The 17,956-nt window shown below is 40.0% G+C and overlaps 2 protein-coding genes and 1 long non-coding RNA gene across 3 annotated transcripts in view; 2 read left to right on the plus strand and 1 right to left on the minus strand.

Annotated features, from left to right (window-relative positions):
* The window catches only part of PRR11 (proline rich 11), a 24,462-nt gene extending 17,561 nt beyond the window's left edge, over positions 1-6,901 (plus strand). Inside the window, 8 exon segments of the mRNA XM_047708955.1 lie at positions 13-36; positions 38-94; positions 96-113; positions 470-582; positions 2,350-2,409; positions 2,498-2,513; positions 2,515-2,595; positions 5,494-6,901. Coding sequence (XP_047564911.1) covers positions 13-36; positions 38-94; positions 96-113; positions 470-582; positions 2,350-2,409; positions 2,498-2,513; positions 2,515-2,595; positions 5,494-5,562 — 438 coding nt within the window. The 3' untranslated portion in view covers positions 5,563-6,901.
* The window catches only part of LOC125088038 (uncharacterized), a 22,013-nt gene extending 10,289 nt beyond the window's left edge, over positions 1-11,724 (minus strand). The window contains exons 1-3 of the long non-coding RNA XR_007123557.1: positions 11,332-11,724; positions 5,115-5,255; positions 2,523-2,601 (exon numbers count right to left, since the gene is read on the minus strand). This is a non-coding gene — a long non-coding RNA (uncharacterized LOC125088038). The remainder of the gene's footprint in view (positions 1-2,522; positions 2,602-5,114; positions 5,256-11,331) is intronic.
* Positions 11,725-11,792: 68 nt separating this feature from the next.
* Positions 11,793-16,619, plus strand: SMG8 (SMG8 nonsense mediated mRNA decay factor). Its single transcript, XM_047708958.1, is given in 8 exon segments — positions 11,793-13,600; positions 14,299-14,372; positions 14,374-14,444; positions 14,904-15,038; positions 15,040-15,176; positions 15,179-15,591; positions 15,593-15,775; positions 16,184-16,619. Coding segments are annotated over 8 exon segments (2,970 nt in total). The 5' UTR covers positions 11,793-11,841; the 3' UTR covers positions 16,382-16,619.
* Positions 16,620-17,956: the final 1,337 nt, after the last annotated feature.

Genomic DNA, 17,956 nt, shown 5'->3' on the forward strand with positions numbered 1-17,956 from the left:
CATGTATTTAAGGCTGGGCCATTAAAAAGAGAGGGACCCCATGCAGATAACAGTTAAAGATCTACTGACTGTGCAGTTAAAGAAGACACAGTGTTTTTGATGAAAGGAAGAAGGTAAGCTGATCATACACATGATCTTTGAGCTTTAACCTGTCTGTCCCTTTCTGGAAAATCAGCCTATGTCTTAAGTACAAAAAGCCATTCTGAGGTAAGTATTCAAATGTGTTACCTGAGTAGTTTGGATCTTAACAAAATGTGTAGACCCCAAAATTATTTAATTAGGCAGTTTTATCTACCAACCATTAGTCTAAAGAAGTAGAGACATACTTGGAAGCTTTGCAATAAAAATTGAGTAGTAGATAATATCTTACCCATACTCAGCTTTCAAGTATTCATTGTTGCAGCATGTTTATATTTTGAATGATATCTTTAAGTGTGTTTTTTGATACTGTCTCATTTTGTGATTAAAGCTTATACCGTCACCAAAGGCACAGAATCCACTAGTTACTGTCTCTGACCTGCAGCGTGTCACCCTGAAGCCCAACTCCAAAGTACTATCAACTCGAGTTACAAATGTCTTGATGTAAGGAACTACACTGTGTTATGCTCCACTGTACTTAAAATAATGTTTGTTTTGTTTTGTTTTGCCTATCTCTAACTTTAAAAGTTTGTATATGCTCATTGTAGAAGACTGGAAATCCACAGAAAAGTTACAGAAGAAAACGGGGGTGCCTGGGTGGTTAGTCAGTTAGGCATCTGCTTTCGGCTCAGGTCATGAACTCAGGGGGGAGTCTGCTCGTCCCTTTGCCCCTGACCCTGTTCATATTCTCTCTCTCTCTCTCAAATAATAAATAAAATCTTTAAAAAATTTTTTTGAAAAAGAAAAAAATCAAATAACTGTATGATTGAAGATAGCTACTATTAACATACTGTTGTTTATCATTCTAGTCTTTGTGTGGGCATCTACTCTATTATTTCCATTTCATGATGCTATTTATTATAAGATACACCAATGATTTATTAGTGGATTTGTGGGCAGGGGTGGCCCAGGGGCACCTGGCTGGCTTAGTTGGTGGAGCCTGCAACTCTCAGGTTGTAAGCCTGACCCCCAAGCTGGGCACAGAGATTACTTGAAAAAAAAAAAAAAAAAAAAAAAAAAAAAAAAAAAAACAGATAAATGGATTTGGGAGGAAAAGACATAATATCAAGAATGTTTTGGGGGGGGGGGGGGGGCGCGCCTTGTGCCTCAGTCGGTTGAGCATCTGCCTTTGGCCCTGGTCATGATCCCAAGGTCCTGGGATCAAGTGGTATATTGGGCTCCCTATTCAGCATGGAGCCTGCTTCTCCTTCTCCTTCTGCCATTCCCCCTGCTTGTGCTCTCTGTCAAATAAATAAAATCTTTAAAAATAATAATAATTTTTTTAGAGGTGCCTGCTCAGTCAGTTGAAGAACATGCAACTCCTGATCTCTGGGTCATGAGTTTGAGGTCCCATGTTGGGGATAGAGATTACTTAAAAAAGAAAAAAAAAGAATTTTTTAGGGGCGCCTGGGTGGCTCAGTTGGTTAAGCCGCTGCCTTCGTCTCAGGTCATGATCTTCAGGGTCCTGGGATCGAGTCCCGCATCGGGCTCTCTGCTCAGCAGAGAGGCCTGCTATCCCTCTCTCTCGCTGCCTGCCTCTCTGTCTATTTGTGTCTCTCTCTGTCAAATAATAATAAAATCTTAAAAAGCGAAAAAAAAAAAAAAGAATTTTTAAAGCAGCCCAATGTCAGAAATATAAAATATGAAAACTTGTAAGTCTTGGAATTGATGAAATCTTTGTGTTGTGTGTTACCTGTGTATAATCATAACATACATGCAGTTAAGGGCCTTTCCTGTTTAATGTGTCAAGAACTTTCCCCCATCTTAGTAAAAATCAGTTTAAAAGCATCATTTTGACTTCTTCAGTATATATAGCTCATTATGTCCAAATTTTCATAGATAAACACCTGGTTGAAACATTTAGGTTGTTTATGATTGTTTATTTCTAATTCTTTAGTGGAACGTCCTTGTCCATGTGCATAGCTGACTCTTTCCCTCAGATGGATTCTTATATGTATAAGTACTGAGTCAAGACGTATTACTTATTAGGGCAATTATATCACCTTATGCTCTTAACAGCATCTATGGCTTTGAACTCAAAACCGTAAGATCAGGAGTCACACACTCCACTGGCTGAGCCAGCCAGGTGCCCCTCTGCTGATGTAACAAATAGAACCACTTTCTAGGACATTGCCTATGGAAACGTCTGCTTTGCTTTGGGAAAGGGAATAAAATCTGGCAGGCTCTAACTTTATATTTTTATTTCATCAGTACCCCTGGTAAAAGCCAGATAGACCTGCGGAAACTACTCAGAAAAGTTGATGTAGAGAGGTAATATGCTCTCTTATCTTTATGCTTCTGAATCCATTTGAAAAGTTAGCATAAAACACAGCTTCTAATTTTTTCAATACCTTTGCAGAAGCCCAGGTGGAACCCCCACTTACCAATAAAGAAAACATGGACACAGGAACTGGGCTGACTCCAGTCATGACTCGGGCCTTGAGGAGAAAGTTTCAGGTAAGCCTTTAGGGGAATCAAAAAAAAAAAAAAATTGTTCCTTTTCTTCAAAATCCATTTATTTAGAATCATACAATCTAAAGAATCTTTCTTATAATAATCTTTAAATGGTACCTAATGCTTTACAAAACAGTTTCATATTTAGCCTTAATAAAATTCTGTGACCTAGCTAGCATTATCATCTCTACTTTCACCATGAATATCTGGTTTTATTAATTCCTTTAGATAAGTATTTATTAAGCACTTCCTCTATGCCAGGCACTGTGCTGGAGTACCAGGGATACAGTGGTAAGCAAAAACAAACCTAACTTTATTGTCTTGGAGCATTCAGACTAGTGAGGAAAATAGACATTAGTCAAATAATCACATATTTGTATAATTCTACACTGAGGTAAGTACTATAAAGGAAAGGAATGGGGTTCTGTTGGAACCCACAGAAGAACTTTATCTAGCCTAAGGAATCCCTTAGGAGGTGATGAAGTGAGACTTGAAGGATGAATAGGAATTAACTGGGAAGGGTGCCTATGGGATGAGGGGATGGGCCCAGCATGGACGTTTGGGAGGAAAGAGCTCCAAGCAAAAAGAACAGCGTACATAAGGGTGTTGAGGCGGAGGGCACCTGACCTAACTGAGAAACTGAAAAGGAGCCTAAGTAGCTGTAAGAGAAAGCGAGTCTGACAGTTAAAAACAGCGATGAAGATGCAGATAGGGATCAGATCGTGCACAGTTGATAGGAAAAGGTCTTGGCAGCTTTCTTCTTTGTCACCTACATGTATGACCCATACACCAAATTCTAGTATATCAGTGAAACCTGATGTGATTTCTTCCAAATCCTGTTTGTCTGTCATCTCCCTGTTCACCTCGTTCACTGGATCTATGGGGAGTAGCCATCCGTCTGCCACTCCTAGTAGTGCTGGGACACAGGGCTTCTGGCATCTTTGGCTACAAAACTTATATTTCCATTTCCCTCTGATGATAGAGACACACCACAGACTTCACTGCTAACACTTTGCCAACCCAACACTGTCCCCTCTTTGTTTCCTCATTAAGAATCAGTGCCTTTGGGGGACGCCTGGGTGGCTCAGTTGGTTAAGCAGCTGCCTTCGGCTCAGGTCATGATCCCAGCGTCCTGGGATCGAGTCCCACATTGGGCTCCTTGCTTGGCAGGGAGCCTGCTTCTCCCTCTGCCTCTGCCTGCCACTCTGCCTGTGCTCACTCTCGCTTCTCTCTCTATGACAAATAAATAAATAAAATCTTTAAAAAAAAAAAAAAAGAATCAGTGCCTTTGGGGCACCTGGGTGGCTCAGTGGGTTAAAGTCTCTGCCTTCAGCTCAGGTCATGTTCCCAGGATGCTGGGATTGAGCCCCGCATTGGGCTCTCTGCTCAGCCCTCTCTGCCTGCTTCTCTGCCTACTTGTGATCTCCGTCTGTCAAATGAATAAACAAAATCTTTTAAAAAAATAAAAAAATTTTTAAAATTAAAAAAAAAAAAAGAATCAGTGCCTTTTGCAGACAGTTTGGTTTCCCTCATGCCAATCACTGTTTAGAAGTGTGGCCACATTTCTATTTCCTCCTTTTGGAGCATCCAGTAGGGAACCCTACCCCCAGATCACATTTCTTGGTGATACCACAAATTATGAAGGACAGGGGCAAAAGGCAGAGGCCTCACTGAAGGACTAAGCCCCTTCCTTTCTTTTTCAGCTCTGGGATTCTTTTGTGTTCCTGCCCTACCCCATAATCACTATAATGAGTTGAGTAATGTGGAAACAAATGAAAATGCGATAAAGAATAAGCACACATATTGAACAACATCAAAATCCCAGAAAGGTGGGGTGCCTGGGTGGCTCAGTGGGGTTAAGCCTCTGCCTTCGACTCAGGTCATGATCCCAGGGTCCTGGGATCAAGCCCCGCATCGGGCTCTCTGCTCATCGGGGAGCCTGTTTCCACCTCTCCTCTCTGCCTGCCTCTCGGCATACCTCGTGATCTCTGTCTGTCAAATAATAAATAAAAATAAATTTTTTTTTAAAAAACCCAGAAAAGTATCTGCTGTATGAGCTGTTCGCAAAATCCACTTAGTAGGAGGAAGTTTTTTTTTTTTTTTTTAAGATTTTATTTATTTATTTGACAGAGAGAGATCACAAGTAGACCAGAGAGGCAGGCAGAGAGAGAGAGAGAGAGAGAGGGAAGCAGGCTCCCTGCTGAGCAGAGAGCCCAATGCGGGCCTCGATCCCAGGACCCTGAGATCATGCCCTGAGCCGAAGGCAGCGGCTTAACCCACTGAGCCACCCAGGCGCCCAGGAGGAAGTTTTTTTAAAAAAAAAAAAAAACTGTTGTTAGACATAAAATGACTCGTCCTCCTCCCCACCCCACCACCCCCAGAACTTAGGTTTCCCTTTTTCCTTTAAGTCTGAAGCAACTGTATTAGTTAGGTTTTGCATTTGGTAACAAAAATTTACTTTTGCATTAGGTAACAAAAATCTGACCACTGTGGCTTAACAAAGCACACCTTATTTTTCTTACCTACATATTTCCTTGGGAAGTAGGCAGCCATAACTGGTACAGCAGCTTCACCATGTCTTCACTGCTCTTCCAGCCTTAATGTGTGGCTTTTATCCTCATGGTAAAGAATGCCTCCACCTCCTGAAGCCGGGTGCCCATATTCTAGGCAAGATAAGGAGAAAGACAAAGGACAAAAGGGTGTGCTAGCTTAGCTACCCCTCACTTTATACAGGTGCTATCCCCAGGAACTTCTGATTATGTCAGAAAAACTGGGAAAAGTGGTTTTTAGAGTCTGGTGCATTGCTGCCCTGCATAAAATCTGGTTTCTGTTAGTGAGGAAGGAGATCTGTGTTGGCCACATAATTCATATTATAATTGGGACCCTTTTTTTTTTTCATAGATGGCTCACCCTAGAAGCCCAACTCAAACTCTGCCACTTTCTACAAGCAGCTTTGATGAACAAAACTGATGCTACCTCTGCCTGATGCCACATGATGATCCATAAAACACACAGATAAAATCACCCCGATCCTTTTTTTTTAAATGTAGTAGGGTATATATAAATAATTATACTAATATATAATTCCATTTGAAGAATTAAAGTATGTACACAGCCCCCATACATACTGTGATATAAAGTGAGTATTTGGGTATTTTTTTAGTTTGCATGATCAATAAGAGAGCAGATGGGAAAATGCAGTCCCTAAAGTGATGTTTATCTGGGAATTACCCAATTTAGGTTGGGGAGGTTGTTCAAATTTAACTAGATAACAAGTTTATACTCAATAGGTACAGTTTTGATGTTAAGAAAATAACCTGATTCCTTAAAAAATAAAATGAAATAACCCAGTTCCCATTCTTCTTGCGCATTCTCAGGTAGTTAAAAAGAAAAGTATTTCAGCCTATAAAGCTAATGCATTCTTCAGTAGGCGCTACAGACTTGATCATTTAAAAAGATCCTCTAGATTTGATTTCTGTTTACTGTAAACAGGAGGTAAGACTGTCCCCCACCCCAACCCAATTATTTTCCAAATGGATTTGAAGCAAAATATCCAATATAACCTTAAAATGAGAATGTACCATTTCTAGCAGCTAGAAAGGATCTTTAGGTAGTCCTATCTAGATCGCTGAAGTCTGAGATATTCCTTTCTTTGACATTTTCTATCCACATTCATGAAGCTAATTATGTTTTATGAGGATCTCAACATGAACCGTGTATTTTCCAGAGTGGCTTGCCAAGGATTATCTGAAGTCCATAGCAGATCTTCTGTGAGACCTAATTCCTGTTCTCAACTGCCTGTATCTTCAGTAACAGTAATAATACAAACCTCACTGGATTTTTGTTCTCTCCTGCCAGTCCAGGGTAGCCAGATTTGGCAATTGTAAATATACGACAGCCAATTTGAATTAAAAACAAAAAACTTTTAAATATAAATACATCCTATTAAACAATGGGTAGAGGATTTTTTGTTGTTATTGTTTTAGTATGTCCCAAATATTACATGGGAGCTATATTACTGAAAAAATTATTCACCATTTATCTGAAATTCAGCTTTCACAGGGCATTCTTTATTGTATCTGGTCACCCTATGGGTCAGTCCCCTACAAGTTGCAAGTAGTTCTGGGAGCCCCCAGCTTGTCAGATATGTCTACTTAGCAGTGGACACAATTATAGCTTCAGCCAGGATCCCCATTACTATTACGTTAAGTATCACAGAGGAAGGGAAACTCTCATCAGGGTGAGTTCCTGTGACTGAAAGTGCAGGATTAGCTTTGATTCCCTGCAGTTCCAAGAATAAGGACAGCAGCTGCTTGTGGATGGGAAACAAGGTGTTTTCAGATCTTTACTGAACTTCTAGCCTGCAGGAAGCGGCTACAGGGGTGAACTATTTTAGCCTAGGCTACAAAAGATATTTCCAGTCATTTCCCAAGAAATGCCTATATTTCCACAGACAAATACTACTTTGAGATACCAAATACAGTGTTGTGGAAAGTCACCAGACTGGAAAGCAGACCTGGGGACCATGTTTTGTTCTCATGAGACCCAAATTTATGTCTATAGACACATTTATGAATGAAAATTAAAACAGGTATAAAGTTAAGAAACATACCTGCTTCTAATTTAAACAAAATAAAACAAAGCCTGCTAGCTCATTTATATTATATAAGAATAAAAGGAATGATCTCTGAGAACAAAACATTTGAGTATTTGTAATGATGTTTTATGGAGCACTTACAATGCTTAGATTAATAAACCACCATGTACTGTCTCAATTTAATTTAAAATGATTTGATGATTTGATCATTCTTGTGGAATAAAGGTTCATTTAAAAATGCTATAGAAATCCTATATATAAACATTTATAAAGCTGCTATTGCCATTGTACCAGTATTAAAAATGTTTTCTACCTTGTGTTTTTTACTAATTTTTATGACAGGTTTTATATTATACCATTTGAGAATCTTGTGAATGCTATGGCTTCATTACACTGTTGCTAATTATATACTTCCAATGTTTATTTTCAGACTGAGTAACAACCATACAATATAAACACCAAGGTCCACCTGGTGATGTTTTAAAATAAAAGCAATTAAAAAAAAAAACCTTTGGTTTTTTTTCTTAAAAAATTTTTTTTGGGGGCACCTGGGTGGCTCAGTGGATTGAAGCCCCTGCCTCGGCTCAGGTCATGATCCAGGGTCCTGGGATCGAGCCCCGCATCGGACTCTCTGCTCAGCAGGGAGTGTGCTTCCCCCTGTTCTCTCTGCCTTGCCTCTCTGCTACTTGGTCTCGTCTGTCAATAAATAAATAAATAAATCTTTTTCTAAAAAAAAAATTTTTTTTTTTTGGTAGAACGATAACATAGAAAAGTACATAATACACAAATTAATAAATCATAAAGCAAATACTCACGTAACCACAAAGAAAGAGACTTTATAAATGTCTTTAGAAGCCCTGCCTGTCTCCCTCCCCTAACACTATCCCTTTCCTCAAGAAGTAACTACTGATTAGCTTGTTATAATAAATATTTCCTTGCTTTTATCCTCTAAGTACACATCCCTAAATGCTATGGTTTATTTTGCTTGCTTTTGAACTACCCAAATAGAATAGTAAATTATGTATTTTGTTTCTGCCTTCTTTCTTTCTTTTTTTTTTTTTTAAGATTTTATTTATTTACTTGGCAGAGAGAGAGAGATCACAAGTAGGCAGAGCAGCAGGCTGAGAGAGAGGGGGAAGCAGGCTCCCTGCTGAGCAGAGCCCAATGCCAGGCTCCATCCCAGGACCCTAATTTCATGAACTGAGCTGAAGACAGAGGCTTAACCCACTGAGCCACCCAGCTGCCCCCTGCCTTCTTTCAATCAACATTTATTTTTAGATTCAACCATGTTATATAGTGGATCACTTGTTTTTATTGTGTGAATATAGTTATCACTCATTCTTTTTTTTTAATTGTTTTGTTTTTGGGATTTTTTTCAGATTTATTTATTTATTTATTTATTTAACAGACAGAGATCACAAGTAGGCAGAAAGGCAGGCAGAGAGAGAGGGGGAAGCAGGCTCCCCGCCGAGCAGAGAGCCCGATGTGGGGCTCGATCCCAGGACCCTGGGATCATGACCCAAGCCAAAGGCAGAGGCTTTAACCCACTGAGCCACCCAGGTGCTCCGTTATTACTTATTCTATTGTTAATGGAAATTGGGATTGTTTATAATTTTTGGCTATTATGAACCACGCATGACATTATGAACATTCTTGGATATGTACATATGTACAAGAATTACTCTACTGTGATATCTAGGAGTGCAACTGCTAGGTTGTAAAGCATGCCTCCTTTCTAGATACTATGAAACTGGTTTTGCAAGTGGTTGTACAATCCATGGTCCCCTCAGCAAAATATGAGTTCTTGTTGTTCCTGTTTTATTCAAGGGAGCCTTTTCTATTTGAGTTTTCAACATTTTTTTACTTGGGAAATCTGTACAATGCTTATGGTTAATATACTCTTATTTTGCCTAGATTTATAAGTCCAACAATTGTTAAGATGATTTTTTATCAGCAAAGTCACATACTAAACAGCAAATAATACACATGGTGAGGATCACAATATGATTTATATTGATAAAAGTAGAATTTCTCATTTTCGTTGGATTTTCAAAAAGAGATAGGATCTGGGGGCATCTGGGTGGCTCAATTGGTTAAATATCTGTGTTTCACTCAGGTCATGATCTCAGGGTCCTGGGATTGGGGCCTTCCTCTGGCTTCCTGCTCAGCTGGGAACCTGCTTCTCCCTCTCGCTCTACCCTTCCCCCATGCTCTCTTTCTCTCTCTCTCAAATAAGTCAATAAAACCTGTTTTAAAAAAAGAGATAGGATCTGAACATGTAGAGAAGGGAACAAGTAAATGGTAAGTAGGCAAATTTTTTAATATGTATATGAAAGCAATTCCTTTTTTATTTTATTTATTTATTGCACAGAGAGAGAGCACAAGCAGGGGGAGCAGCAGGCAGAGGGAGAGGGAGAAGCAGGCTTCCTGCGGAGCAGGGAGCCTGACATGGAGCTCAATCCCAAGACCCCAGGATCATGACCTGAGCTGAAGGCAGATGCTTAACTGATTGAGCCACACAGGTGTCCCAACAAATTTTTTTTAAAATATGTTTTTTTAAAAACCCACTCCTGGGGCACCTGCGTGGCTCAGTCGTTGGGCGTCTGTCTTTGGCTCAGGTCATGATCCCAGGGTCCTGGGGTTGAGCCTCGCATCCAGGTCCCTGCTTGGCAGGAAGCCTGCTTCTCCCTCTCCCACTCCCTCTGCTTGTTTTCCCTCTCTTGCTATGTCTCTCTCTGTCAAACAAAGTCTCAACAACAACAACAACAACAAAATCCCACTCCCACTCCTTTTTGAATTCTTTTTAGTAAATAAGGATTGGTTGAGAAGCCAAGTATAGCTTAATTTATTAAAAACACCACCACCATGGACTTACGGTTCTATCCTTCCTTTGAAAATTAAATGAAATAATTATTTCCCCCACCACAGTTTTATTTAGATATAACTGACATATAACATTGTATTAGCTTAAGGCATACTACATAATAATTTGATATATGTATATACTGCAAAATTATTCCCACAATAAATAGATAAAGATAAAAGAGGATGAAAAGTACAGCACAGGAAATATAGTCAATAATGTTATAATAACTATGGTGACAGATGGTAACTACAATTATCATGGTGACCATTTCATAATACATAATTTTTGAATCACTATGGTATACACCTGAAACCATACAATGTAATATTGTATGTCAACTCTACTTCAATAAAAATAAATAAACAAAAACAAGAGGATGTCTACCCCAAAACCTGCACACAGAAGTTCGTAGCAGCTTTACTAACAATTTACAAAACTTGGAAGCAACTAAGATGTATTCTAGTAGGCAAAAGGATAAATAAATGGTGGTACATCTAGATAACAGAATATTATTCAACACTAAAAAGAAATGAGCTATCAAAGCATGAAAAGACACAGAGGAAACTTAAATGCATATTACTAAGTGAAGAAGCCGATCTAAAAAGCTATGCATTGCATGAGTACAACTACAGGACACTGGAAAAGGCAAAACTTATGGAGACAAAAAAAAGATCAGTGGTTGCTAGGGGTCGGAGAAAGGAAGAATGAATACGAGACACATAGAGGATTTGGGGGGCAGTGAAACTATTATAGATGACACTGTAATGGTGAATACATGTCTTTATACATTTGTCCATGCCCATAGAATGTACAACACCAAGAATAAACCTTAATGTTAGCTATCAATTTGGGGTTACTAATGATGTGTCAACCAATGCAGGTTCATAGATTGTAATATAGGTACTGTTTTGGAGCCAGATGTTGATGGGGGTGGGGGGGTGGGGCAGGGAACGTGTTTGTGTTGGGGCAGAGGTTACAGTGGAACTTTCTGCTCAGTTTTGCTATGAACCTAAAACTTTTAAAATAAAAGTCTATTTGAAAAGAAAAAGGAAAACAGGGAGTAAAGAAATGAAAGTGAACAAATTCTAATACGTTTTAAACATTTTACTATACATTTTAGCGTTTTTGATATATATTCTTCCAAGAAGGAGAAATTATTTTTTTTAAAGCTTGTACTCCATAAACCTTTCAAAATCACTGGATTTCTTTTCCACTGATGTGAGTGAATTACGTTTCTTTAGAAATAAGACAGAAGAAAGGAAATATGTTCACCTACCTTGCTTTGCCAGGTATCTCTAGAGCTGTGTTTCTCAAACTGTAACCTGTGTACAAATCATTAGGATTTAGTTGAAATGCATGTACTGATTCAGCAGGTCTGGGTTAGGGCCTGAGATTCTCTCTACATTTTTAACTAGCTCCCACTTGGACCTGCAGGCTACCCCTTCTGTAGCAAGATTCTAGAGTTTAAACCGAACTACTTTTCTGTTTTTGCAAGAGTCACTTGGCCAGCTTCTTTTGCAGTGTTTTTGAATTCCTTGAACTGCAAAACTCTGTTTCCAATCGTCTTTTTGATCTCTCAATTCCTACCGCCTCGTGTTAAGGCAAACCTTAAACAAGCTGTGGTATAGCAGTGGGGAAACCTCGAAGAACTAGGAGGAGCGGGAGGCGGAACCTAAAGTGAGAGGAAAGCAGGAAATGAAGAAGCGGAGGAGGGATTTCGAAAGTGGACGTCAGCCGGTTGGGTTTTCAGGGAGGACCGGAAAGAGTCTAGAGAAGTCTTAGCACCATGGCGGGTCCTGTCAGCTTACGAGAGCTTCTAATGGGCGCTTCATCCTGGACCGGCTCTGAAAGTCCGGAGGGATCCCCTACAGAGCGGGGAGGGAGCGTGGCTGGTGGACTGGAGCCTCCTTGGCGAGAGGATGAGATCTGCGTGGTGGGAATCTTCGGCAAGACGGCTCTGCGACTGAATTCCGAGAAGTTCTCACTTGTGAATACGGTTTGCGACCGACAGGTCTTTCCCCTCTTTCGCCACCAAGATCCTGGGGACACGGGGCCTGGAATCAGGACCGAGGCTGGAGCCATTGGGGAGGCTGGTGGAGCCGGAGACGCTGGGGCTGGGACGGGAGATTCGGTTCGGGGAGGTGTAGCTGCCGCTGAAGGTAACCGAACTGAGCCAGGCTCCCAGGACTACAGCCTTCTGCAGGCCTATTACAATCAGGAAAGCAAAGTTCTTTATCTTCTTCTCACTTCCATCTGTGACAATTCGCAGCTTCTGCGGGCTTGTCGTGCCCTTCAGAGCGGGGAAGCTGGAGGTGGCCTCTCTTTACCTCATGCAGAAGCGCACGAGTTCTGGAAGCATCAAGAGAAGCTGCAGTGTCTCAGTCTCCTTTACCTTTTCTCCGTCTGTCACATCCTGCTTCTGGTCCATCCTACTTGTTCCTTTGACATCACTTACGATCGAGTATTCAGAGCCCTGGATGGACTGAGACAGAAAGTACTGCCCCTTCTCAAAACAGCCATTAAGGATTGTCCAGTTGGCAAAGACTGGAAGCTAAACTGCCGACCTTGCCCACCTAGACTCCTTTTCCTCTTTCAACTTAATGGAGCCCTCAAGGTGGAACCCCCTCGGAGCCAAGACCCAGCTCATCCAGACAAGCCCAAGAAGCATTCTCCCAAAAGGAGACTGCAACATGCCCTGGAGGACCAGATCTATAGAATCTTTAGGAAGAGTCGTGTCTTGACTAATCAGAGTATCAATTGCCTCTTTACGGTGCCTGCCAACCAAGCTTTTGTGTACATAGTTCCGGGTAGCCAAGAGGAGGACCCAGTAGGCATGTTGCTGGACCAACTTAGGAGTCATTGTACTGTGAAGGACCCAGAATCTTTGCTGGTGCCTGCACCCCTTTCTGGGCCCAGGCGATACCAGGTGATGAGGCAGCATAGCCGACAGCAGCTGTCTTTCCACATTGACAGCAGCAGTTCCAGTTCTTCCGGGCAGTTAGTGGATTTTACCCTTCGGGAATTTCTGTGGCAACATGTGGAGCTAGTCCTAAGCAAGAAAGGTTTTGATGACAGTGTGGGCAGGAACCCACAGCCTTCCCATTTTGAACTTCCCACTTACCAGAAGTGGATCTCAGCAGCTTCAAAACTGTATGAAGTAGCTATTGATGGGAAAGAGGAGGACCTGGGTTCTCCCACTGGGGAGCTAACATCTAAGATTTTAAGCAGTATTAAAGTCTTGGAAGGGTTTTTGGATATTGACACCAAATTCTCAGAAAACCGGTGCCAAAAAGCTTTACCCATGGCCCATAGTGCTTATCAGTCAAATTTGCCTCATAATTACACAATGACTGTCCATAAAAACCAGCTTGCTCAGGCTCTTCGAGTGTATAGTCAACATGCTAGGGGTCCTGCCTTTCACAAATATGCCATGCAGTTACACGAAGACTGCTACAAGTTTTGGAGCAATGGCCATCAGCTCTGTGAGGAGAGGAGTTTAACTGATCAACACTGTGTACACAAATTTCACTCATTACCTAAATCAGGTAGCTAAAATTCTCTCAGCATTTTGAACAGAACTGAGCTGTGTTTTTATTCTTGGTGTTTTTTTAAATGACTATTTTTAAGTAATCTCTTTGCCCATTGTGGGGCTCAAACTCATGACCCTGAATCAAGAGAGAGTTGCATACTTTATTGGCTGAGCCAGCCGTCACCCCTATTTGGTGTTTTAAGAGAGGCTATTCCCTAGGTATTGATATTTTTTAAAAGGCCCTATAGAAATTCAGTTGCATCAAATTTAAGTTTTCTCTCCTGCTGTAAAAGAAATAACATGTATGGCTACTAATTATTTTCTTGTATTTAAAGGATGAGCCGTAGGGAATTAGTAAATGAGAACTGTTAATACAAATTTCAAAAAATTTCGTATTAGCATTTTATCTTGGAGTTTTCGTTGAATTAAAAGGAATACAATGAAATGTATTCTCACCATGATGATGATAAAATTGTCTTAGAAAACCTAAGACTTCAGATTGAAAATATATGTCCTTCTTTGTATCTTCATTTGCTTTTTCTGCTGTGTATATTTAGTCAAGATTTTGGTGTTTTGTACTGGGTGTTTTTTATTTTTCCTTCTCATTTCCAACGTACTGTTTGAAGAAATTTTGAAGTTAAATGCTATAGAATATAAAATAAATTTGACTCTGCATTGTATGTGCGAAGTTAATAGTGAGTGTTATGTTTTCCAGGAGAAAACCAGAAGCCGATAGGAATCCTCCCGTGCTGTATCACAATAGCCGAGCTCGATCTACTGGTGCCTGTAAACTGTGGGAAGGAACAGGCACCTCGAGATGATCCCTTTGATATCAAGGCAGCTAACTATGACTTTTACAGGTAGACTCTAAATTTTTTCTTCCTCTTTTTCCTCCTTTGGTGGGTGTGTTAACTACCATTTAAGTAAAATACATATTTTCAGAAGCAAAGTATGTAGAAAAGTAAATGTGACTGGAGTATGCTCTATAGCAAGGAAAAGTTCTTTTTATTACTTGCTTACCCAGAATTGCTAATCTTGTTTTTAGAGTGAAGAATGTTTTATTTATTTTTTAAAAAGGTTATTTATTATTCGAGAGAGAGAGAAAGTGAGAGAGCCGAGCGAGGGGTGAGAAGAGGGAGAAGCAAGCTCCCCATGGGCAGGGAGCCTAGAAGTGGGGCTTGATCCCAGGACCCCCGGATCCTGATCTGAGCTAAAGGCAACCGCTTAACCCACTGAGCACCCAGGTGCCCAGAGTGTGTTATTTTAAATGAAGAGTTCACAAGGTTGTTTTATTTTATTTTTGTTTCTTTCCTCTATAGATTCTGGAAGAAAAATGGTTGTGGAAAAGTGGATCATATCAATTTCCCAGTATTTGAACCAAGTACACCAGATCCTGCTCCTGCCAAAAATGAATCTTCTCCTGCCCCTCCAGATGCAGATGCTGATAAACTAAAGAAAAGAACCTCAAACCCAAGGAGAGAGCACAAGCCTGAGTTTAGCTTTGAGTTTAGGCCAGTCCACAGATAGTTTAGGTACCTATCCAGCTGATCCACAAGCAGGAGGAGATAATCCAGAAGTTCATGGTCAAGGAGAAGTAAAACTGAGAAGAGACCAAATTTAGTTGATAGACAGGCATCCACAGTTGAGTATCTCCCAGGCATGCTACATTCAAATTGTCCTAAAGGTCTCCTACCCAAATTCTCCAGTTGGTCATTGGTTAAATTAGGCCCTGCTAAGTCTTATAACTTTCATACAGGTTTAGACCAACAGGGCTTTATTCCAGGAACAAATTATCTTATGCCTTGGGACATTGTCATCAGGACTAGAGCCGAGGATGAAGGAGACTTAGACACAAATTCTTGGCCTGCTCCAAATAAAGCTATTCCTGGAAAGAGAAGTGCAGTTGTAATGGGAAGAGGAAGACGGAGAGATGACATAGCTCGAGCATTTGTGGGCTTTGAGTATGAAGACTCTAGAGGTCGAAGGTTTATGTGCTCAGGACCTGACAAAAGTAATGAAAGTAATGGGAAGTGGGCCAAAGGAGTCCGCTTTAAAAGCCTTGAATAGTGATATGCCCTTATATATTCTGTCATCATCTCAGGGTAGAGGGCTAAAACCACATTATGCTCAACTTATGAGGCTTTTTGTTGTAGTTCCCGATGCTCCTTTGCAGATAATACTAATGCCCCAGGTAAGAAATACGACCTTTTCCATCCTCAAATAAAAAAATGCTGATGCTTGTTTTGTCTTTTAGAAGTGCAGGATGATATCAAAGTAATTATTTCATTAAACAGTTTAAATTTTAAATACCTTTTCGACCTAATATTCTAGTTCTGAAAAAAAATCATGTGTTAATCAGTTTACACTATCAACTCACATTGTATAGTTCAAAGGCAGAACTTGAAGTTAAAAATCTGTAGAAAAGTAGGATAATACCTGAGACTAGTAATGTAATATTGAATATGATTAGAGTTAGGAGCATACCCATTATCTCCTTAATCTTATATGGTCTTTGAACCTGTTGTTTGTTTAGGCATTTACCTTTCAAGTGTTTCTTATTGAAAAATGTAAAAATAAGTGCATTACCTTTATTTTTCAGGTTCAGCCAGGCCCACCACCGTGTCCAGTGTTCTACCCAGAGAAACAAGAAATCATTCTCCCACCAGATGGCCTCTGGGTTTTGAGATTTCCTTATGCATATGTGACTGAGAGAGGACCTTGTTTCCCTCCTAAGGAAAATGTGCAGTTAATGAGTTACAAGGTGCTCCGTGGAGTTCTTAAAGCGGTAACACAATGAGCGTTTTTACAGCCAGTTCAATCTTAAAGCTGGTGTTTGGTTTTGGTGTGTGCTGCGGGGGGAGGTTGTTTTTGTTTTTGTTTTGTATGCTGTATTTTCTTGAATCCAAAATGTGCTTTGGTTACAGGTGTTCAGTATTGGGACAGTAGTTGTTCCACTATTTCATAAATTGATATTTATTGTAAGTGGACCTACAGCTTGCTAATAAACTTTGGTTCTTCTAGAAAAGGACATAAAATACCTGGTTGGTATCTCTGTTTTCTTTGTTTCTGTTCACTGTCCATAATAAAACATATTTCTGTCATAACAATGTTACATAATCATGTTGATCCAAAACTTTGCTTTGGTTAAAACAATGTTTAAGCTGGGATTTTCCTTAGGATGCCACTTCTGAAATTACCTTCAAAAAGAAGATGACCCTGGGGCGCCTGGGTGGCTCAGTGGGTTAAGCCGCTGCCTTCGGCTCAGGTCATGATCTCAGAGTCCTGGGATCGAGCCCCGCATCGGGCTCTCTGCTCAGCAGGGATCCTGCTTCCTCCTCTCTCTCTGCCTGCCTCTGCCTGCTTGTGATCTCTGTCTGTCAAATAAATAAATAAAATCTTTAATAAAAAAAAAAAAAAAAAAGAAGATGACCGAGTAGGTTATCTGGTAATGGTATGGACGACTTACTTGCAAAAAAAAAAAAAGCCCTATTGTTTGGCTCATAATTCTGGTACCTAAGTTAGACTGTTTTGTCCTGACTATTTTATTCCTGGACTGATGAGATGTCATTTTTTTTTTTACTTTTTTATTTTTATTTTATTTCATTTTTTATTTGAGAGATATATTTTAAGTGAATGCTATCTGAACTAAAACTTATTTAACTTTTTTTCTAAGACTTTGTTTTAAGTAATCTCTACACTCAACATGAGCCTCCAACTCTGGAAATTAATTTACAGTGTTCTTGCATCTCATCCTTATTTTTCATCCTTTTAATTTTTCCTACTTTATATATCAGTTTTAACAATCACAATCACTTTTGTACTAAGCATGGTTTTGGGGTGGTTTTATTAAGTAGTGCACTGCATTTGGAAAACACAGCTAGATTGCTCTGTAGGACATATATTAATAGTTGTTTGCTTTTCTAAAGATTTATTTAAGGGAGAGCGAGAAAGTGGGGGGAGGGTCATAGGGAGCCAGAGAGGGAGAGACGCAGACTCCCCACTGACCATGGCTTGATCTCATGACGCTGAGATCATGACCTGAGCTGAAACCAAGAGTCAGATGCTTAACTGACTGAGCCACCCAGACCCCCTTGTTTTGCTTTTTTAATAGCCTATAAGAGTTGAGTAACAGGTTGTATAAACTTGTGGTTAAAGGAACTGTAACAAAGTAGTTTGTAAGAACAAATAAGGTGTCAAAAGAGCAGATCTGTGTCTTTTTTTTTCTTTCTTTTTTTGATGTCGTTCTTACATGAAAAAAAATTTACATTCCTGCTTAAATTAGTAAGTGATTTTCCTTAATTATTTTTGATTACAGAAGCCACCCTAATTTGAATTTCTGTAGTTTTAAATACAAATTTTTATGCTATTTGTA

Source organism: Lutra lutra, chromosome 16, assembly GCF_902655055.1.
Source record: "Lutra lutra chromosome 16, mLutLut1.2, whole genome shotgun sequence".
NCBI classification, from domain to species: domain Eukaryota; kingdom Metazoa; phylum Chordata; class Mammalia; order Carnivora; family Mustelidae; genus Lutra; species Lutra lutra.